The sequence below is a fragment of the Pseudorasbora parva genome, chromosome 14 (genome assembly GCF_024679245.1).
Source record: "Pseudorasbora parva isolate DD20220531a chromosome 14, ASM2467924v1, whole genome shotgun sequence".
Lineage (NCBI taxonomy): Eukaryota > Metazoa > Chordata > Actinopteri > Cypriniformes > Gobionidae > Pseudorasbora > Pseudorasbora parva.
Window position 1 is genome coordinate 22,270,639 of NC_090185.1, and position 24,141 is coordinate 22,294,779.

At 42.2% G+C, this 24,141-nt stretch overlaps 1 protein-coding gene across 1 annotated transcript; it reads right to left on the reverse strand.

The window, feature by feature from the left end:
- Positions 1-645: 645 nt before the first annotated feature.
- midn (midnolin) lies at positions 646-24,076 on the reverse strand. Its single transcript, XM_067415897.1, has 8 exons — positions 23,844-24,076; positions 21,487-21,718; positions 19,462-19,549; positions 19,306-19,368; positions 11,023-11,493; positions 10,788-10,908; positions 10,337-10,648; positions 646-3,804 (listed from the first exon to the last, which is right to left on the reverse strand). Exons 1-8 carry the CDS (start codon positions 23,917-23,919, stop codon positions 3,542-3,544), a joined length of 1,626 nt encoding a protein of 541 aa, XP_067271998.1. The 5' UTR covers positions 23,920-24,076; the 3' UTR covers positions 646-3,541.
- Between the last annotated feature and the right edge of the window lie 65 nt (positions 24,077-24,141).

Genomic DNA, 24,141 nt, shown 5'->3' on the forward strand with positions numbered 1-24,141 from the left:
TTGGAGTCTCAGTCGCCATCACTTTGCTCGATCCGGCTCTGATCTGGCACCCCTGCGGTCGAGTGAACAGCAGACACATATAAATCTGTACGCTTTAAAGCTAGCTTTCATCATGAAACTGCGCAGCTGCTCTGACACTCCATGCAGTACGTGGAATACTCCACCCTCATTATAAACTAAAAGGAACTGGTAATAGAAAGACATGAGTGAGCAGTAAGGTAGCAACACAAGCTACCAACATAATTGCTCTGCTCCCAAACCCAGTGAGCTAGCTTTAGCATTTTAGCAAACATAGCTTTTTGAAGCATCAAATGTGCTCTTGGCACAAAGTTTGTTCTAAAAGTTGAGTATTTTAGCTATTCTGCCTATTGTGTTTTGGCCAAATTAACATTCAGACAACATGACAAACTCATTGAAAACATGAATACAAGATGGTGGACAATGCCTGAGTAAGCTATTGTTGATTATAAGTATCTATCTATCTATCTATCTATCTATCTATCTATCTATCTATCTATCTATCTATCTATCTATCTATCTATCTATCTATCTATCTATCTATCTATCATTAAATAACTTGTAAATTCCACAGAAATTCACAAATATAGTCACTCATACACAAAAAACACCAAATACACCAAAAAGTCATTTTTTTTCTTTCAATTTATTACCTAAAAAAAGAAAATGTTCTATCACAAGTCACACTGAAATGTATTGCTTAAGAAAAAAATATATTTAGATATTTTCCTTTTTTTTTTTTACTCGATTATTTCCATTATATTCCACAAAAACAAAACAGGGCACAGCAACGCCCTTTTTTCCACCATCTGCCCACTTTAAAAAAAGCACAAAGAAATACATAATTCACAGTTACCATTTTGGTTTCATAAATTAATACAGTCACACATGTGCTACACCGGTCTATAGCTAGAACATTGTAAATTGTTTTTTTTTCTCGACTCTTGTAATCAGTTTTCATTGGCTACAAGAAAGAACAGGCAACTTAAATGATGTGATCAGAACTCCAACAAACTATTGAAAATGCCCCCCGTTCCCTCCCTCCACCCTCAATTACCCTTATCCTAAGACTCAGATCATCTCCTATGCTTTTTTTAAGTTTTCACTTTTTTTTTTACCGTTTTACATATAGGTGAGGCACACACAGAGTATATTTCATACATATATAAAATTAAATAATGATTTTCTTGGGGGGAAGGGAGAAATCATCCATTGAATTCATTTATCTGAGAAGAAGGGAAGTGCATGTTGTCAATGTGTCCTTAAAGGACTTCTCAGTTGAGAGTTAGGGCACTTTTTCACTATAGCACTGCAGTTGAAACGTCCTTTTTCGATTAAAATGTGTAAATTTGTTGCTTCTTTGTAGGGCAGCAGGGTTCAAGGGACGTAATCAAACAAACAACGGAACACACTGATGGAACCTGTTTAACCTCCAGGTTGTGACTTGTAACAATCGAACCATAAAAGACAATATTCTACCAGAGCTCCTATAAATTGATAAAAACCTGCATAAATGCAAATCATTTGTTCAGATTTTTTTTTTTGTACACACGACAGGGCAAAACTTTAAGGCACCGAAGCCTTGACATAATAGAGCCTCCACCTCCTAAACACAAAAATTGCCCTAGAAAAAGTGATGCTTTAACAAAAACACAGGACAAAAAAAACAACAACAGAAACATCCCCATGTTGTCCACCACTCTGCAAGTGTTTAGATAATGAACGTTAAGGCCACTTGAACAGAAAAAAAAAAGGATAAGACAATGTTCCCTTTCAGGTAGGTAATCTCATTGCAAACTCAGTGAGTGCAACATCGATGTGGTTTAGGACATTTTCACGTTTATTTCCAAGTAGTCATTAGGGGCGAATGTTGCTTGCTAACATCCCTGTTAGTCCGCATCTGGACAGGTCAATAGGAGTGTTGGGGGGTTGCTCTGAAGATCCCATAGATGTTGGGAGTAGAAAACGTTCCATTGTTCCTTAGTCCAGGAATGATCCATGTACAGTAGAATTCCAGTCCTGTTTTGGTTTGCGACTGATATGTAACATCACGTTTCGAATTCAAAAGAAAAAAGAAAAATAGCTGGGGCAAATGTCTGGGTTTTTCCACCTCATTTTTCACAAATTCATGCTTGTATATCTTTTCTTTTCAGCACCAGTTTCTCAGTATTATTATTATTATTTTCTACAAAAAAAGGATCAGGATAATTCACAATTTTGCATGCAAAGAGAAGTCCCATATAGCAGCAGAACCGTCTGTCTGTGGAACGCCTGATTGAATATGTCAGTGCGTCTACGGATGAGGCACTATCAGAGTGTAAAGGGGGAGATTCGCTCCGGTCTGTATGTTTACGTGGGAAGAAGTCTGGTCGAACGAACAAATAAGGGTAATCTTGTTGAAATTGTGTCACAACTGTCAGCGTTTGCTGGGATAAAACCCTTGAACGGTGCGTTGTTAAGTTGAATGCATAATTGAGAGATTCCACCCTGCCATTATAATGCACATTTGTAAACTATTCTTCTGGCACCCCACTACTCTCTCTATAATACACATTTAGACAGTAATGTATTTAAGTGATTATACAACATCGGATTCATTTCACAGCTTGACTTGAGCCTTGCTGAGCAACTTCTGTTTTACATTTGGTTAGTTTGTTTGTTTTCGTGGAGGTAAAAAAGAAAAGTCGTTCTTTATATATATATATACTAAAACAACCGACTTCACAAGCCTCCTATATTCAGTCGCATCAGCATATTTTTGTTTCGTTTCTAGTTTCCTACTTGAACCTCTGACTCTACTGAGCTGTTGTTGAGAAAGACTTTTTTTGTACATTTATATACTAAACATGCACTGTGCCATCTCTTGGTTATGATATAATTTGTCTGTTTCAAATCACAGGTGTATGTGCAAATGAACCCTCCTCGTCTACAAGATAAAAAACCTGAATGCTTTGTGGGTAATGCTACATATTGTTTCAAAAATCATCATGATTCAAGAAAAACAGGACTTGAAAACGAAGATAACCCCCTTCAAATGATTCTTGAACTGTGAATGCCCAGTCGTAACGAAAAAAGGAGGAAGTAGGATCAGTATCTGATTTTTGTCAGTTCATCGTGCCCTTTATTTGGCCTGTATGGATCTTCCCCCGGATAAAAAAAAAAAGGAAAACATAAAAAAGGAAAGAGAAAAACAAATCCCAACACAGATGACGTCTGCTATGCTCATTTGAGTTTACTTCTTGGACGTTCAGAGTCCAAATGCTGTCTATTCATCAGTCCAATCCGTATCCAAACATCGTCATTTGGAAATTAAAGTCTATTCCAAGATCGTAGTCTATCAAGGACGTAAGGTAAGTAAAAGTCTGTGAATCTTCCTTTGTGTAAAGTCTTCGCGGTCACAGGATAGACGAGGAGTAAAGCCTACCAGATTCTGAATGTGCGTCTGTTTTTACAGTCTTCGGAAATTCTCCTCTCTAAAGTGTAAACCCCAATCTTCCTCGAAAAGGGCGCAGCCTTTGCTGCTTCAGGCCATGATGAACTCCGATTTCATATCAGCTTTGACGTCAGGCTTCCACACAGAGTCCTCAAAGTCCAGGTCCAGGGAGCCTTCGCTAGACATGCTGCTGTTACTGTTGCTGCGCCCGGCCTTGCGATTGGGAAGCCAGTGGTACGGGGCACGGGAGTCTCGCCGGGCCTTCCTGCGGAGACGCTTCTGCTGCATGAGCAGCTGCAGTCGCTCCACCTTGCAGCGTGTGGCTCGGTTCTCCGTCTGACGCAGTCGGTCTCCTGAAAAAACAGGGAGAACAAGAATTTGAGTTAAAAAAAAAAAAGAGTTAAAAAAGGAACTAGTCAAAGAATTGTTGGTTCAGACTACTTGGCTTAGATTAGATTAAACTAGCTAAAGTTGCTAAAAATGTGAAAAACGTTAACAAAATCAAAACATTAACTAGTCAATCAACTAGTTACTCAAGCACAACATCTTGAGATGGATCGGTAATATGCATAAATCGCAATGGTAATTAATACTTAAATGATCCCAAGCTAAAGACTAGCATCCAAAACACAACATAAGGTGGGGACTATCTACACTAGAGCAGGGGGAAGTGCTGGTGCAGTACATATTTGGTCTAGGACAGAATGACTCAGTGCTTTGGATCCCGACTGCTGATCCTGCTGAATGTTATCAAAGGCCGGGTGCTGAATAAATAAACTAAAGTCTGAGTGGTGACGTCAATGTTCTTAAAAAGGCACGCTGCGATTACCTCCGGCCCATCACTCTCTCGCTCTCTTTTAGCCAGTACAGAAATAAGCACTCTGCTGCCGTCTCGTTTTAGAAGAGCATCTCAGTATGTGGCAGCAAGTTCTCTCTTCCCTTATCAGAAGTGGCTCAAAATGTCTTGGCAGGCGTGCCCTTGAGATACGCAAAAGGGAGAAGCGCGTTCTCACAAAGGAACCTACACGCCCGAGGAGACCTACGCCTACATGTGCATGCACACACACATTCCTAACCGATACAATTTCTTTAACAGGAAGCGAATACCTTGCGCTCTCAGATCTCACAAACAATGCTACGGTTTTAGCGGCTAATGCGCCAATTAGGGAGGGAAAAACACAAGGGGGTTTTCCACTCCACAGCTCAACCCTAAACCTTTCATTTATAAATATATTCAAGAGAATGGAATAAAGAAAAAGAAACCACAATCTATTAGCCAGCTCCATTAGGAACTATCCCAGAATTAAATAATGAAATAGCCGGCTAGAATGTCAATAATCCCGAGCATAGACTTTCATCGCATGTGCTCCGCCACACATACACACACAGCACCAGCAGCAGTAGCTTTTAACATGGATCGATGGCAAATTAAAAAGACCTATTGATTAAACCTTAGCTCTAGCGCAGCAATCCATCTCCAGGCGAGGACACTGCTATTGGCTTTCAATAGAAAATGCAAGCGAATGGAAATTGTAAGCGAAGTGAGCCGGGCCCTTTTTTCCCCCTTTCTTTTCCTGGCCTGGGCTTATTGAACGAGTAATCACCCACCCAACCCCCCAATACCGAGGCCCCCACCCCCATATGCACAAATGCTTCACCCCTCCCCAGAACCTCTGGAGAGAAAGACAGACAAGGAGGTAGAGTGAGAAAGACATGCTCTGGAATTCCACCCAGAATGCAATAGAACAACGGCCCAGATGCATATTCTCATTCACTAATCAATTTCATCCACCTCTCCATATCAAAATGAAATCAGGATTTTGCTCTTCAATTCCCCCCTTTACTTAATACCTTTCCAGAGTGGGTGGGTTTAAGCCATCTAGTAAGGATTTGCGATATAAATGTAAGTGGTGGTTTTAATCATTTGAATATTTGTAGAGAAAGAACAGGCTGTACAAACAACAACAGATATCTGGCAAATAGTTCCTTCCTAACCTGGTTAGACAAATCAGATTTGGGGCTTGTTCTGGCATTTTAGCATGATTAGAGTGGCTCTGGTCTTATAGGACTTTACGGGTTAAGAAGGTCTTTGTTTGACTGCACAAACTGAACAGATAAACCATTCAGAAAGGGTTGCTTTTTTTCTCCTTCATCTGCCCTTTCAAAGAGTCTCACTGCAACTCTAGGCCTCAAAAGTAGGCCAGCCACCTCACCTTGCAGCCTGTCAGCTCTTCTCTGCATACCAACTGGGGCTAGTGGAAAAAAACCTTGCTGCATGAGGCAGCGGTGCCCCAAGGGACCTAACTACAAAAATATGCTAGGGGAAAAAAATAAAAGCAGAAGAGCTCATTAACGGCACTGGGCACGGTATGCCACTGTCAAGGTATTGTACGAAGCCCACAATGGTCTCAAAGATATTAAGGCAGACCTTTTGCTACTAAGCCAAGTTCCTTTTTGTTCTTTGTGAGAATCCGTGGCCTCTGCCAATGTACTTTCTCACACAGTCGCCCATCCAAACAGATCCACAGACACTCTGAAAACATCACCACTAGTTTGGCATTGGCTTGGGGACTGTGCTGCAAGGAAAAACAAACTTAACTTGAATGTTTCGAACAACCCCCGCATCATTATAAAGACGAACGTGGCTGCCCGGGGCAGACTCAATGCACCCGTTTAGGGGGGTTATTATTAGACTGTGGCATGGCTCACCAGCCTGAAGCCACCCCAACAGATCCGCCAAAGCTGTTGTGAGTGCAAAAAGAGTGTACGGCTGAGGTGGGGGGGGGATACACTGGGAACAAAGGCAGAACAAGCAGTGCAAAAGCTCTCCTTCTCTGTCCCTTCGTGCTTCCTAGACCCCTCCCTATGCACTAAGGTTTGGACTCATACACATACGGGGGGTGGGTGGACAAGAACAGAGTTATTTTGCTGCCAGCGACGATTGCAAGTGAACATCACGGACAGAAAAAGCACCTCCCCCCTGCGTTCACCCTCTCTGCCCTTCCTCCCCTCATCCTCCTTCACCAACGATGCATTGTCTCAGAGCGAGCCGTGTGTGCTGCAGTGTCCTCACTGCGCACTCGACATTCTCAGGCCCACGGCTCAAATTAGGGGGGTTAGGGCAAAAAAAAGGCTTGTGACAAGCTCTGCCCAAGCCTCAGGGGAAAGGAGCAGGGGGAGGAAAGGACAAAACAACCCTGGCCCCGCCTCCTGCCACACAGCTGTTCGGGCCCGCACATGAGATATTCACCTGGCCTTCTTTTTAACCCCCTCCCCCAGCACCCGCATCCACCCACGCCCCTCCTCCTCAATACAGCCTTGTGACGGAGGGCTCAGAGGAACATAAATAAAGACAGAAATAGGCAAATGAGAACAAGCCATGGAAGGTGGAAGAGATTACACAAAAAATCCCTCTGGAATCTAAAAAGTAGCAGCGTGCTGGCGAACAAAAGCTGGGATGTTATGTGCTCGTCTCATGCTTTTTGAAGGGAACGAGCTGATGCATGAGAATGTATTGATCCCTGCATGGAGGGAGAAAGATTCAGACCGAGTGCTGATAACCACGTGAGAGGGGAAAATGGAAAGGAGGAGGATTAAGAATGAGGAGAAAAAGAGAAACGGAGGGAGGATTTTTACCCAATCGATGAGGCTGTTGGCCTGTCTGCAGGTATTAGGTCAGTTAAGCAGGGTTTTGGGTAAACATTAAGCTCGACCCAATGTGTTGGCCTACAGTACAGCGATCTGGCAGTCTCTCTGAGATTCCCTTTTGCCATTGATCCATTAAAGATCAGCTTAATTAACACTTGTCTTTGACTTGTTTGTTTGTCTTGATAAGTCTTGTGATCTTTTTGAGTCTGGGTGCAGCAATCACTCTACATCAAGGGAAGATGTCTTGGCAGTGGAGGAGGGAGTTACACAAAAGTATGTCACAGAGTGTTAGACATCAACCACTGGCATCTAATAGTCATTTTTTGTCCAGATCTAGCCTATTGATTTACCCAAAAATGCTTTGAAAAAGCAATTCACTCATAAAAAGAGTTGTTGAATATGCTTTCTCTATGATGATCATGGTTTTAATTTAGGTATTCATTTATCTTGTTATATTTTGGAAGCATAAAGGTAAAAAAAACTGATTCTAAACGGATTCAAAAGGGGGAAAGAAAAGGATACATAGAGAACATTTCTAGAACATGGCAAGTTTTAAACTAAATTTAAAAAGAGTTCCTTTCTTGTGGCCACTCTCATGGGTCATTTACCCATCTATAGCCATTTGTAACATTTGCGTTGTTCAACCAAAACTCAGGATCAGGATCTTCTAACAGAGTGACCAGCTTTGCCCCCGAGAAAATAATCTTTTATAATTCTCAAGCCTTTGCAATGCTCCTTTTAAGACGAACTCTGAGATCAGTTGGTACTCCTGTTCTATAAGCCAGCTGTAGCTAACTCCCAGAGAGCTGGGATGGACGCCAGTGTTGCCTCTAGGTTGGGAGGAGCTTGGAGTGGGTGCACAGTATAGGACAGGCATTGTGTTCAGCCATCTGCACCCCTAGCAAGAACTAAACCAGGGGAGCGGCCAAAGCCTGACATCTCCATTGCTTCTCTGATGCGATGGCATCAATGACCCTGCAGGGAGCCGTGGTCTCGAATGACCACAATTTGCATACTAGGAGCAATAAAAGACATCGGATATGGCTAGCCATGGCCCCCGCATGATGAGGAGCTAAGGATAGTCAGCCTGGGGGGTTTCTTACATGCTTGTTGGCAGTGAGCAAGGAGGGGGAATTAATTATTTAACCCTTGGTCGAGCTGGGCAGGTCTGAGCACCACAGTGACATGGTGAGAGCCCTGGGGCATTTGATCAAGCGATCCACACAGAGGCAAATTGTCTCTTTTGGGTTAGGAAAAGAACGTGGCAATGTTTAAGCACCAGGGAGCCCAGGACAAAGAGGACCGAAATCTTGACATTTCACATCACCGCAGTATGTACACAGCAGCCAGTAGCGTTTGCTTTTGGCCAGATTAAATGAGCAAGGGAAGGAATTCAAGCACCCTACCTTGTTCTTTCTCTCTCACCCTTCTAAAATACAGCTCCACCCTGACGCTCTTGCACAGCCCAAACTAAGCTAACCCGAGCTGACAGATAGTGCAGAACATTAAGGGGCGAAAGCATTCCTGCACTTTCCGCCCCCTCCCAGTTTGAGAGTCATTCCATCCCCATTCCCTCCTTCCGCTCAGTGCTGTGGCCAAGCAATACCAAATCCAAAGGCCAACCCTAAGTTTTCATTCTTTCAGTCTACAAAAGGCGAGGCTGATACACTACTGCACTATTTGAGCATGCTGGTCAAACAAAGGGGTTGCCTGCAGAGGGCAAAGTGCTCTGAGAGACCCCAGCGAGCACAGGAATTTGAGTCAAGAATAGGCGACCCTCTTTGCACCCCCAGCTCTCCATCCCCCATATTCTCCCCAATCTCTGCATACACTAGACATTTGGCCTCGCCAAACTGTAGTCAGAGTAATCCAACAACACTGTGCATAGATGGCTGTCAAAACAAGTATGGTGGGGATATCATGTTCGTTTGGTCTGCAATCACATCAAGTATACAGTATAGTGAGAAATGATGATACCCTGCTAAAAGTATGTGACATTTCAAAGGGGTCATGAAAGTCACAGGTGTCTGTCCAATGTAGACAAGTTGGTCACCAGGTGCTAAGAGATAAAGGTCTTAAAGAGATCAAAACAACTGTCTAGCATTTTTAAAACTAGGCTCAATCTTGCCCTACACCATGGGTTCACAAACATGTTGACACGCAAGGCAGTTTGTCCAGAAAATAGGCACAGCGCCCTTCCCTTTTTCTCTCTTGCCCAAGAGGAAGTGCCAATTAATCAGTGGGCAGTCACTGGCCGGATATAAACAACAATTTTATGAATGGACTCTTGGTATTTTCCCTCTGCCTCCTCTTGCTGACTTTCAAACACAATGAGCATTCTCTTGGAGCTCATATATATTGTGTAAATCTCTATTTAAAGGCTGATAGGAAAACAAGCAACCATTGACTATTGACTGGCTGCTGGGACAGTTTTTGCAGATGAGCAAGAGGGGAACCAGTAGGATGGCCTATTGACTTTCAATGTGAGAACAGTATAAAGAGAGAACCGGACAAATGACTAAGCATTATGCAGGCAGAAGAGGGATTAAAACACGGGAAAAGTATGCATCATCTCAAAAAATGCGTAGGATTCCCTACCCCTTTGTGAAAATCGAGTGACCGAAGTTATTCCACCCAAGTAGTTGATGATATGTTTTCATATTGTGCAGCGTAAGCTTGGTATGCTTTTAATCTAGTCTAGATTGATAACAGGCACAAGCTTTGAACAGTGCTAGGATGATATTTCTTCATTATCTCTGTACTCTCCAACAGTGGTGTTTCATGACAGAGCAGTTCAATTTCCTCCTCAGCGCTAAACCGAGCTGCCCCAGATAATCAGTTTTTACCAGACAGAGCGGGGTACCTGCCACACGTCTGTGAGTGCTATCTCGCTTCGTTATCTCTCTCGCTCTGGCTCTCTGCCTCCTTCCTCTTGGTAACAGAGTAGTCCACCCCCATTCTTTGCCTCTCAGAGGAAAGAGGACACCGTCAGCACAGAGACAAAGCCAGACATGCTGTGGCTGCTGAAGCATGACTACCAGGGCCTGAAAGAACAAGCCTAGTTCTTCCTCCCCCTCTCTAACATCTTCACGTTTCTTATCCTCACACCCTTGCCTTGGACCTTCTGAAGCTATGTTAACAATGCCTTAGATTTAAATCCTGAACCTCTTGGCTACAATCTAAATACTTTTGGCTACAGTAAAAAGTCAAAATTCTGGCAAATGCAATAAAACTTACCGGGAGGCTTGCACATGCGGATCTGGCTCTGGCATTGCACCAGTGGGTGGAGGGTGGGCTGAATCTCAGAGGGCACTGTGGTAGGCAGGCCGGTTAGTCCGGGGGTGTGAGGAGGTGAGGGCGGTGGTGATGGTGATGGTGCTGGCGAACTTGGGCTGTTGCACTGGGTCTGGTAGCGGAGCTGTGTGAGCGATGGTGGCATGCCCTGGTAATGCCGGGTGGCACTCAAAAGGTCATTCAAGATTTGGAGGATCGTGCCTATGTCCCGCCTGGGACGTCCGGTGCTGTCCTGACAGTTGGGGTGCAAAGTGCCTTAGGGAAGAACCAATATAGATATTAGATATAGACTATAAATATAGGTCCATTAGATTACATAAATCTTCTATATAAATAGAAGAGCTAGCGTTGTATGTTGAGCCTATCAATTAATGCATTTATTGAGAAGTTGTACCTGAAAATGTCCCAGAAAAGACCCCAGGAGCATGGTTCACAAAACTTTCAATGATAGCGCCTGGTTTGCGGGATCGTGAAGGAGTGTTACAGTTGCCAGGCGTCTTTGCTGGGCAGTTGGCCTGTGCAAAAAATGAGCCAGTGGTCAACCCTTAGTATGGTTTAGACATCTTACTAATCAACTTTATTGCCATTATTATACAAAATTGGATAATGTAGGAGAAACAATGGCTCACCTCTGGACAGGATGCTGCAGGACTAGGGCTGCTTGGAGAGGTGGGACAGGCCGACGATGGCTGTGGGGAGTGAAGAAAACTTCCAGGGAGTTGAGAAGGGTTCAGTGGAGGGCTACAGTGCCCTGAGGCTGAGGTGGGGTACATGGGAGGAACAGATGGGATAGAGGGGGAAGGTGGGGCGGCTGCAAGGTTAGATGGGAGCTTTGTGTTTGGATGGTGAGGATGAGGGTGCGGGTGTGAGTGATGTGGGTGGGGGTTGTGTGAAACCCTCGCCATCCCAGAGGCAGAGCCTGAAGCTCCATGAGACTGTCCTGTTGTACCCTCTGAACTCCCGCGTGATATGAGATGCCGATGCTGTAACTGTGGGCCGCCCGAGTGCTGCGCTGCCAACTGCAGTTGGACAAACATCATATGATCGCCTACTCGCAGAGCCAGGGTTAAAGGAGACCGGCCAGACAGGAAATCACTGACCTGTGGACAGGAAATGAAGAGGGGGGTGGCTTTAGTAATTCCATTTGTACTGCTATAGACTGGAAAAGGATTTGGCAATATGACTGAATGTGAATGCCTTTTTATGAATAAGCAGAAGTATACAAAAGGCACACACATATACACAACACTCTACCATTCAGCACACCCACGAAACACTAACTTCTGTCTGGCCCCAGGCCTGAAAAATCTGCCATAGAAACAGGATACAGACCCACTCGCCACACAGTCACATAATAGCTAATTGTTTGAAAGGCTGGACCGGAAAGGCTTGTCCATTTTAGGAGTACCCAGAATGGTTGTTGAGCCATGTGTCTTTTTGACTCCTTGAAAACAAATGAAATGCAGAGTTCTTTTCTTGACTTTGCTCTCCAAGCAACCTCCTCCTTGTTCGATCTCAACCCTCAAGACTCTCTTTGTTGCACCTGCCACATTCTGAGAATGTTCTTACTTCACCTATGTATAACAATAAATGCCAAGACTCAAAATGACTCACAAATAAAGAAGAATCAAAGGTCCCAGGGAAAAACAAAAAGGAAAAAAATGAAAACCATGAAGATTCCCTGAGCAGATCTAACAGATCTGAGCGGATTCATTGTCCTTCTATTGAGTGTGCTTGTGCTGACTGACCTGTTGTTAACCTTTTGGATCACTGGGGTCTACCCTCCATTGTTTTTTTTCTCTAGCTCTTTTGCTGATCTATTTTTCCATCGAACAGCCACTCTCACAGTCGAGTGACCTTTACCACTCTGTGCATTTCACTGACAGACATGGAGAACCAGACACGGAGACCCTTATTCCATCTTTGAGAAGGATAATGTAAAAGAAAAAAATTCCCCTTGATATCTATGTATGACAATGAACAAATGAAACGAAAAGTACACTAAATTTGATTGCGACCTGTTTAAACGTCAATTGTGAAATTGGTGGCTCACCTAAACGTGAGGGTGGATCGGATCCTACCCCCGATTGACAGCTGTCTTGGGAGTTGATTTACAAATGCGCAAATCAGACTCCAAAAAAAAAGACCCTATAATTACTCTGCTTCCATTACCATATAGCAGAGTGACTTTGCAATGAGAGAAAGGCTTTGAATATCTACAGCAAGGAGAGCACTGAACATCTAAGCACTAATAATTAAAATTATTTGGGCCTGCGAATCATCACATAAAGCATGCCAGACCCCACATTAGCCTTGCAGATCAGTCATCATAAAGCCCTAGCATCTCACTGACTCACTCAAAGCCCAGACTCATCCCACATAATGAGAGAGTGCGTGAACCCCCATAAACCAGTAAAAGTGCCTCTGAAAGGCGAGGACATGGTCTGCAGAGACATTCCCCACAACAGCCGTCAGTTTGAGTCACACAGACCTTTGTCAATGCATCGGCCAGCCCACACGCTTCTGGTGCAATAAACGAATGACCACAGCGGGTTTACAGATCTTCACTTACACGGCATCTGAGAAATGTGTGCACAAGTATACATTGAACAATGTTCTTGACATGACTGGAAAAACTAAGATATATTAACAGACCATTATGGACAGTCTCTATGCTTGTGAAAGAACGCCCGTATTTAGTTGTCATCAAAAGAGTTTTGGAAGTCTTGTGGACAGAAATTCCAGATGTTGGCTAGATCTATAACACAGATATATAGAATCTGTCAAGTGTATGGAGCCTGAAGTGTCAAAATGAAGTCTATAATGCCTAAAATGGATAAGGTTCTCGAAAGAGACCGCAAGTGTACGTTTGCACAGATCTCTTTGTTCTAAAGGCCACTGACTCGCTCTCTCGTCAAGGCACACAGATCAATTTCTATAACCGAAGTACACTTGACACTGGCATGGAAATGCTTTTGAAGGCCTACCTGGATCCACCCTTTCTTTACTCACTACATGAAAATAAACAAACTAGAGATCACAAACTCTAAACAGACCCACAAGGAATCTGCGGCCACAGTTTTTTTCAACATTAAGCATTTCTTCTCCCTTACATATCAGTTTATATGACATTTAGGCTAACAGTCCTATGCTTTTAGCTATCAATAATAATGCTGTACAATGCAGAAAAAATATAACTAGTATTTTTTACTTAATTTTACTTAATAAAGTATTTGAAAACAATTTTTTTTTAATCTGAGAATTTTCTTTCTTATTCTGAGAATGTATATTTTTTATCTCTAGGACTTATCTTCTATAACTTTTGTTTTACTGCATTGGTAGAGTTTTCACTTTTAGTAAACAAGCTCCCTAAAAGTGAACATATATAACTTTTCTCAATACAATTCTCTTATGCAGAGTTTTCTCCTCATGTAAAAGTATCTTTTTTTAAGGATTTTTTTGACATTTTACTGAAAAACTAAATGTAAAACCTTTTTTGCACATCCCCAATCATTCTGCAAATTTCAGTGCAAAAAAGGCGGGAAAAAGTCTGAATGCTCTGTTTGGGAGATACTGACATGTCTATGGCAACAAGTTAACGTGTTGAAGAATTCTACACTTGGATAAGCCAACATTGGCTCACCTAAAACTGAATAGAACTACTATTCCTTTATCTTTGCACTTCGTCCATTTTGATTTGTTGGGGAGGCATTTTGCTCTGCAGTGGGCTGCGGTTGCTATGCAGTGAAGAGCGAGTGAAGGAGAGAGAAAGAAAACATGATAAGGGGAGACAGGGGAGGAGGGCTGGGGGAGAAACCTTGTAGCGAGAGAGAGGGTGGAGGGGTGTGAGGATGCCAGTAGATGCTGATGAAATATTCAGTGAGAGTACGCCTCTGGCTCCTTCCGCTTTTTTTTCTCTCTTTCCCAACTCTATAGCTGACAGTTTTATTTATTGGGGTCCCTGCGGTTCAAGGAACTCATTTGCAGGCGGTTTCTTCTGTAGCACAGGAGCTACGGGCAGGAGCTCGGAACAGCACCAGGCTGACGTTCACTCACAGTCTCAAAACACCCATCTATGAAGGGTCAAATCAGAAAGCAGGTTCTTTTGATACCAAGCATGACTGAGAGACTACTGGTCACCTTTCGAAGGCCTCAGCAAACACAGAAAGTTAAAAACCAGCTTATTAACCCTCATCATCGACTGGCTGGTTTTGAAGGCACCAGGGGGTATAGTCTTCACAAAGGGGCACGAAGAGTGTAGATGCAATAACAAGCTCCTTTACAATAATCAATGACTTGCATCTTTCTCCAAACCCTGAAGAGAAGTAAAGCCCTGCATTTATGCCCGAGCCCGACGGGCCCCGACTTTTTTACGCCCCTCGGGCCGGGCTTCGGGCCAATTTTCATGTCATACCTAAAACGCGGGCCGGGCTTCGGGCCTTTTTATAGGCTTCTCCTTCGTTTTATATTTATTTTATCAATTAAAAGGAACAATGAGTTCTGCGCTGGTGGAAACAACACGAGACCATAATAGCTAACGCAACTGTTAAGATGGCTCGCACAGTGTTCAGAGCATAGGTTCAGAGTCCGCGCCAGCAGCAGCGCACGTTTCTTCAGCGCGGAGACACACTGCAAGCGTGGTGTGAGCATGGTGTTTCTGTTGCGTGTCATCCGCGGGGCGTCTGGTGCTATTAATGTACAGGGAAGCCCTATACTTCATGTTAAATATAAATATATTGCCTATTGATACAGCAAAGACAACTTCGGCAGTAGCCGGCCCATGCCATATCCATGGTATTGACGGCAAAAGGCTACAGAATAATTCGTTCTGTATTGACTGGTTTAATATTTCAAAATCGATAATTAGGCTATGTTGTCTTTTATTATTACAATTAGGCCTATCTGCATTTATGTTAACCTACAGACTTTCAAACATTATGTCATTATGTGTCACAATGTTTTATGGGCTATATGTTGTAGTCAGATAGATATGATGGTGCTGCAACACGCATCGCCGCAAATGACTAATGCAAGCCAACGCAAATGGCCGTAAATGAAACTTAAAATAAGTCTAAGATAGTCAAAAACACCATCATCTTCAATAAAAATGAATGAGATGAATGAGATCATTATCTTACCAGTGCGTCGCGCTCTCTTATGTGGTATTTGAATCTGAAATAAGCTGCTGAATAAAATGCATCTTAATCTTTTGCTTCCGTTGCTGTAAACTCCGTTAAATGAGCATATACCCCGGGAATTGAAGATGGGATTTATATTCATTTGCGTAGGTGTAAGGTAGGCTATAAGACAACCTGCATGTGCTTTTTTTATTTTATTTGTTTTTAGATTGTTTAGCTCCGTTTGCGAGAGCCGCGAGCAGAATCAGCCTGCCTCAGCTCGTCAAAAATGCCTTTTAGGCTACTGGTGGTAATAGTTGGCGAAATTAACTAACATTGTGATGCTTGAAGTGTTTTATGGATTTTATTATAGGCAAGACAAGTCAAGAGTTGATTTGAGAGACTAAATTAATTAAATATGCGGTTAACTCACTGTCGGCCGCTGGCCGCTTTTGGTCGTCACTTAAAAAAATTAAAACTTTAATTTAACAAACAAAAAAATGCTCTAAACATTTTTCTTAATTAACTTACTAAAGAAACGAAACGAAAAATAACTACTTTGACATTAAAAACAAAACAGAACTATTTTAATGGCTGCAACAATGTAAAAAAAAAAAAAAAAAAAAAAAAAAAAACGGGCTCCAGTCGGACTCGGGCCGAGAATTTTGATAAGCTGTCGGACACGGGCCGGGCTAGGGCCTCAGCGTCTCGGGCCCGGGCCGGGCTAGGGCCTAGATTTGAGGCCCGTGCAGGGCTCTAAAGAGAAGGCTACCTTCAAAGATTTTGCTTGAGGGGTTTGACCTACTCAAGGTCTACATGAGATTGAATGCTGAGGATTCAGTGGGTAAAGGCTAAATTCGATCATTCAGAACTTGCATGGAGCCTCTTTCCATCATATTTGCAGACTAAAACTAAATCATTTTAAGGCACAGACAGAAATTATTCTTTTTTAGGGATAGTTCACCTAAAAAACAAAGCTGCTGCTGTCATCCTTTATTCATGACTTCTTCAGTTGAGCACAAAAGAAGATATTCTTAAGACTTTTGTTTTCAACAGAATAAAAAAGGTCATACAGGATTGGAAGAACTTGAGGCAAATCTTCATTTTTTGCTACTGCCGTGTCCCCTTCCTCATTTCTCTGAGCTCCGGGTGGCCAACAAAGATATGCGCGTGAAGGCACAACACCTTTTTCCTCAGATGACTGAACAGATTCGTCTGGGTAGGCGAGAGACTGAGTCAAAACAGACGTGTCACACTTGCAGCCAACGGGATTCAAAATATCTACAATCAAGGGACTCAGCAATAATTAATTACTTTAAAAAAAAGAATGTAGCGAAAGGTCACAGAATAAAGAAACACTAAGAATGACAAATATTTGGAACAGCGCTAAAAAGTAACACTAATTAAGTTTAATTTTAACACTAATTTAAAAAGCTGGTGGCTTGGTTATCGGCTAAAGATAAGTTCTCCATAGCCCCCCCCCCCCCCCCCCCCCACACACACACACACACTCCCCTCCCTACTTTTCAGTTCAGTCACGAAACCAAGCACTTCAATCACAATGGCGGATGGGAAACAAGAACAGTCACGAATCCAAGTGATTGCCCATGTCAGCTTAGTCCCCCTTGGATCGGGAGTGCTCTCTGTGCAAACACACATAGGCATGGCCCTGATCACAGATCAGATTAACGCAACCGAATATCTCCTCCCATGTGTCAGCTGTTCAAACAACATGCCAACACCCTCCTTTTCCATTTCAAATATTTGCAACCCCCCCAAAAAAAAAAAAAATCATTGTGGATATGGCACGAAAGTCATCGGTATCCCGTAGAGCCTTGTGACGTGCCCGCTCACTGCTTCTATTTCTGTCCTCAATCTATACCTGGCATTCTGACTCATCACTGTCCTTCCTGGTAATCACATACACTCCAGACCCTCCTCAAGGGTGACGTCACTACATCCATTTCTCATATTCAGTTACTCTCATCCCTTGCTCCCTCTGGGAAGGGGGTTGGGTGGGTGGAAATGACAGAGAGGTGACTCGCTCTATATTGTTGAATCCCATTATTTGCATCTGTCCATTTTAGACACAATGACAGGCACCGGACCCATTCTAAAACGAGTAGGTGGGTGTCTAGAGGGTGGAGAGTTATGACAGGAAAACATCTCTAGTCTGTGGCACTGAGACCGATTGCTTGCAGAAACAAACCGATATGTTATCCCCCAAGGACAAAGTGCGCAATCTACCTGCCTTTAGAGGTGGGTTAGCACAGAAACCTCTAATTAACGTACTCCGTCGCCGGAAGAATCAGACACCAGTCATTATTTCTACTTGACGAGCAGAGTTTCCAGCAACAAAGCGCAGCTCGAATGCAAAAATGTTGTTTAAATGTTCAAGAGGACAGCTGATCAATCAAATGGACTGCATAAACTAGGCTATATTTTCCCTTGGAACTAAGAAACTCCTTGATGTCATTCTGTTCTTCCTCTTTAACGGCGGAGAGGGTAAAACCGGAGACTATGGAGAGACACGCGAAACCACAGCAGCTTTAAATTATAGGCCAGAAAAGGCTGTTAGGCCAGAGTAACAAGGGGAAAAATGCCATTCCAATAATTGCAAGCCTTCCCTTTCCATAAAACAGTCTGGTTACGAGGAAGTCTGAGATAGATCTTTCCCTGGAAGCTAACACTGTAGCTCTTGGAATTCTGCTATGTGTATGTGGTCGTCCACTGTAACTACAAACCCCGACCGTAACTAGTCATACATGGCAAGAAGGGTAGGATTCATGGAGTGCAGATCCCTTTTTACAATCGACTGCGTTGACTAATTCCAGTTCTGAAAGAGTGATATGTCTCACATTTGGCAATGTTACTGACTCAATTCATGTCTGTAACCGTGAAGCTAAAAAAAAAGACCCAAACGATGACTAAAAATTATGATTTCCAAAACGTGGTCGTTTCATAAGCGACCAGATGAAACCGTTTACAAATAGCACATTAGATCAGAGAAAAACACAGCTAATGTTTGCACGGCACTGCAAAAGGTTTTCTGATTAAAAAAGGCTAAACGTGAGACACTTTTAGCAGGTTAAAAATCTTTTCTACAGAAACAGGAGACATCGCAGCTGCCGGGAGAAGGCGTATTGAGCACTAAGAGTGATGCACTCCCCGTCTACCCTTCCCCCTTGTACACACAACCACACTTCTCTGTCGTCATTACGGATTTACGCTTTACTCTCCTACACAAATGCACACACATATCACAAAAACCCAGGATTTCCCAAAATATCAGCAAGAAGATGCAGTTAAGGGCGGCTATCCAATCAATCAAAACATTGAGTGAAATGAGATAAGAATAGCTTTCATCATGAGGCTTACCCATTACCTAAAACGGAAATACACATTAGAAAGTGGCCATAAAATAGTAGTTGCAGAGTTTCTTTCATATGAAAAGTGGTGGGGTTTCTAGGTGGGGTTTGCCTCGGCTCACAGATGTTGCCTAGAAACTGGAAGGTGTTTCTTAAAATATGCGTAGTAAGTGTGTGTAGGTCTTCGAGTTAAAAGCTTAGAAGGGCATCATCTGTATCCCATTACCCTATGTGTCAGTGCAACATCTTGCCCAGTAGGGAGTTCAAAAACATACAAATGATCCTTAAAAAAAAAAAAAAGAGCCAAGTTCGGGTGTTCAGTGCTGCCCTGGCAATTAGGTTAAGTGTACGCACAACTGTCCATTTTAATGGGCCACTGTGTAATTCAAACATCTACTGGGATGACCTTATTAGAGTGAAATCTTACCTGCGTTTCCGTCAAGCTCTCCAGCGCCTGCATTACTGACTGCTCGGGTCTCGATGCTTGAGACTTTAGGAAGAAAGATACAACAGGGTAAATATGAGTGTGACAAAAAGGGTCAAGGATGTACAGAGAATATAACGTAGATCACGCCATCTTTACCATTAGTCCTGCTTCAACTGTCGGAACCAGTGTTAACTTGCTCCCATCCGTTATTCCCAAATCTTGAAGTTTTCCTGAACTCAGGCGTCTAAAAAGGACAAAGATGTTAGACTTCAAAATTCCAGCATGTAAGTTCCAAAACAGAAATAAGATATTTTGAAGATTGTTATTTATTTTCATACAATGAAAGTAAAAGGGGTACAACATTTTAAAATAAATTTTATGTTGCACGGAAAAAGAAAGTCACATAGCTTTGGAACAACATTACGGTGAGTAAATGATTGAATCTTCAGTTTTGAGTGAACTATTCCTTTTTACTGTACACAATACTAGCATTAAAATAACAGTTTGGTTCGGACATAATGTACACTTATCTAGATATCGATATTTATACAAATGCATAAAACAAAAGTAAGCTACTACATGTGCAGCCTCAACCAGTTGACAAAAAAAGGTGTCTGTGTATATATAAATCAGCATGTTAAATCCAAAAACACCCCCGCATGTATTAAAATGTTTCATCTACACCGTCTCAATGTATTTTTAACACACCAATCCATTAAAAATATCTTTCCTAGTGGCATAGATGTGCACACATGTGCTCGGGCTAAATGTCACCACCTCCTGCCGAACAAAGGGACTGAGCACTTGGCCTGGAGGCAGCTAAACCAAACAGAAGAGATTAAGCGACTCTTCGTTTTAAAAGGCTGATGTAATTTGGTGGTGATTACTTGTGAGGGCTTTTCAATCGGCCCAATTCAAAGCACAAACAATGCAACTGTTAGGGTCATTTGCAAGTGACAAAAGAGCTTCTCTCTCACCTCCTAGCTCCACCACCCAAGTGCAATTGTTAGGCAATGTGCAAACTGCACTGAAACTAACATTGCCCCTTATTCTCTTAACGTTCACTTAAATATTCTAACACAGCAGTGCAAGTCCCACTAGGAATGCTTTATTCCTCCGACATCAGGCTTATAATGAAAATTACTAATTCCATGCATATTTTAACTAAGCAAACGAACCAGTTTAATCAAGAAATTAGGAACTTCTATTTATATGCGTACTAATGTCAACGAGAACACCTTTGGGCCCTTCAAGCTGTAAAACTTATATTTCCTGCATAATGTTTTGAAATACTAGTACGGTTTCATATATGGTCGCAGGTTTCTAGCACACCTTGCACATGGCCTATATTAAACTGACTTCCACAGTACACTGTCAACAGCTTAGATCACTTTCATTTCTTTATTCAAGAGGATGTGGAGTGTCACAGAGCAAAAAAAATGAAGAAAAATCACGGTATGTAACATGGACTGCAACCAGGGCTCCAAGATGCATGCCCCTATGGCAAGCCATTTCCTTAACTAAGTACAGTTACTAGTACTTATACTTGTAGCAGTAACTAACTCTCTTTGTCATGCTAGTACTTATTCCAATAGTGACTACTATCTATTCAGTAAGCCATCAGCTGCTCATTGCATATAAGTGATTATTATTGTAGTCAATATTCCAATATTAGGCCTACTAACTAGAACACTGGTATAAATAATAGTATTTGAATGGTTAAAAACGACTGAGCAGTTAGTACTACTACCTAATGAGTTTGTAAAACTGGAATACATCAGCGACTAGGCTATAAATATAACAGTATACTTGTCATTACTGAAATAGTCTAGTAGCTAAAGAATATGCTATTGTACTTAATGAGTAAGTACTAGTGACTAACTGAATCGACACTAAATTCAATGCACATGATATTTAATGCGTATTTGCTAGTGAAAAGATACTGGAATATAAGTATTAGGGGTTAAAATATACTAATAAGTACTAGTAATATGTAAATAAAATTTTTAAAAAAAGTCATTTTAAATGGATAAATGTTTAAACGGCTTGCCATCGGACTTGGCTGAAAATCTCCAGTCGGAAGCCCAGCAAAAACCAACCTTCTGACGTGCTCTTCTTTTAACCATTGTTAAAAACAGCCAGCCGTGCAACCTAACAGTAACACATCAGGCTACTACTCACGTTTCTTTGTGTAGCAGAGCGAGTCTTTCTTTGGGGACTTTCAGTCTTTGAGAGAGTCTTCGTTTTAGCCCTTCCACGGTCTCTTCTGCGGGAAGGGAGAGCTCGAAGCGTGTGCCGGTGGTGGAGTGGATGTACAAATTCATGGGGGGCTCGCCGGAGACGCTCTCGCAGGACGGCGCAGCTCCGCGACTGCTGCAGCTCCGGGCGCTCGGATGCTGGTCCATTCGATAGCCTACGATAGAGGAGACAGGGTCGATGGAAGCGGGCGGATAGGGCTGGATCTCTCAGTGGAAAGCTATCTGTAAAAGCTCTTGGAAAATATTCCCAATGATTATTCCCGTTTGGTGATCGTTCCTGCGGTGAGCCTCCACATTAATAGCTTCTTTAGCGGCAGTATTTAATTCTAATTTTCCGATAGTGCATAAACATCAGTATTCTGTAAACTGTAGTCCTTTGTCGTTGACAGTGTACTGCAAAACCAGCGCAACGGCTTTTTTTAAACCCCAGCCCTCATCGCGAAGAGAAACTCCAGTGAAACACGCATAATAATGCCCGTTGTTTCGCCGTATCTCACTTCCACAGTGCCGCTATGGTTACACCCACAAAAGCGCCGTCCAATCAGAGGAGGATTCTGTAAAGACGTCACGCTCTCGCAGCCAGCGGAGAAGCGTACGGCTCACCCACGTGGAGCACAAACCCCGCCTCCTTTCTCTCCCCCACATCGCTTTCCTCATTGAGGACAAATCCAATCTGAGTGGGCGAGGAGCTCCAGTCCTGGAGTTCCAGCCCACTCTTAACAATTCCACACCATTCATGAGGCAAACTGTCAAAGTAACAAAAGTCACCGAATATAACCTTGAATGTTTAAATGGCAACACTAAACGGGCTGTTTCCAAAACAACGCTTTATGCATTATAAACGTGTGCATAATAAACAAAAAGTGTCTTAGGTTGCATCTTAATGTTTCCCGCTGACTTTTAGGTGTCGAATTTTCTGTCAGTTTTGTTCTAGGTTCGTCTTGTAAACCATTTTTAGCTATTTTGGTGATATATTTGTAATAATAAAATGTGTGTTCAATAGCGGAAATATGAAAAAATATATAAATATAGGCTATTTTAATTAGTATTATTTCATTTCTTACACGTTGATTTATGGGTGATTCTTTCGGGAACATAAATAAAGGAAAAATGTTCTGGGTGTGGGATAAGTTCAATATAAAGAAATGTAACATACAAGAACATCTTTAAAAATGAGTGCGAATTTAAAGTAGCCTACAACGCTTAAACGATATTGAATAATCATCCATATGCAAATATACACGCATGTTCTAAGAGCCTGTAATCGGTCTACTTGCGCAGCTTACGTTTAAAAGCCTGTATTATGATTATCATTATCTCTATTCAAATAGTCCTCAATAAAAGACAGTATGCTCTTAAGGAAACGTCGCGTCCCAGTCATCCAGCGTAAGCATCGCTTGGGGCGATACACAATTGACACTTACGTCAATCACTCACTATCACGCTCTCGTGCCAAATGTGCTGTAAGCTACAGTCTGCAAACGTCTACAGATGGATGGGCCAGCTATGATATAACACCTTATCTGTACACTACTGGAAAAAAATAACTTGTTTCGGGTTGTATAGCAAATCTGCTTTGCGAAATGTAAAAAAAAAAAAAAAAAAAAACTGGCATAAGGCTTAAGTGTTTGTGCCTTATGCCAGACTTTACAACTCATTCACGTGGTTGCATGAGCAGAGCCATCACTGACTTATGTGAACCCGTGTAAGAAAAACATATCAATCTACAATTTACGGTGTAGTTTTAGCGCCTACCAGTGGCCAAACGAGGTACCATTTTACCCGAAGCAGGTCCAAAACAAACTTTTTTTGTCGTATAAGCAAGACATAAACATCAAGTGGAAGCTTAGAAACCTCGTGGGGGGTTTTTTGCAACTGAGAGGAAAAGTTCACGCAAAATTGAATTTTCTGCCATTTGCCAACACTTCTGTTGACGCAAAACCATTTCGACTAACTTTCTTCCGTAGAGAACAAAAGGAAACTTTAGGCAGAACTCAGCATCTATTTTATGAAAAAAAGATGCTATTGCATCTAAACTGGCTGTCAGTTCCTATTCTCCTTTTGTGTGCCACAAGATATAGAAAGTGACACATGAGGGTTTGTAAAATATGACTATTTTAATTTTTGACTATATTTATTTAATTAAAATATCTTTAAAATACAAATAGTCATTTAAGCAGGTCAAAAATTTAACCTAACACTGCAAAACTCAGCAAATAAACAGGAAACCAGCTGTTGCATAAAAAGTTCACCATCCTTGTCAAAAATGATGACACTTACCAATAATTGTGGCGAAAACTTCAAATTTTCGCGACAATGTCTCAGAATCCTCCACAAAGTTGCCTAGTTTTGGCATGTATATAGAAAAAAAATGTATATAGTTTAGATTTGTCCACAAAGAATATCCACTAAGATGTGGCTCGGCCGTCCCAGACACCGGTTAAAATCCCAAGTCTATTCCAGTGCTCCTGCTATCCGAAACTACACCGTGTGACAGCATTCGAGCGTCGGAGTTGAAGTACAACACCTCTTTACAAAGCTGCTCATAGAATGGGTGGAGACTTTGCTTCTTGCGATG

Excerpts from the sequence above, each read along its gene's own strand:
- midn (XM_067415897.1), bottom strand. The coding sequence starts at position 23,919 with ATGCCAAAACTAGGCAACTTTGTGGAGGATTCTGAGACATTGTCGCGA. Across the intron at positions 21,719-23,843 it reads AGTTTTCGCCACAATTATTG|GCTATCGAATGGACCAGCAT; the intron begins GTAAGTGTCATC and ends CCTCTATCGTAG. Across the intron at positions 3,805-10,336 it reads CCGCATGTGCAAGCCTCCCG|GAGACCGACTGCGTCAGACG; the intron begins GTAAGTTTTATT and ends CTGTTTTTTCAG.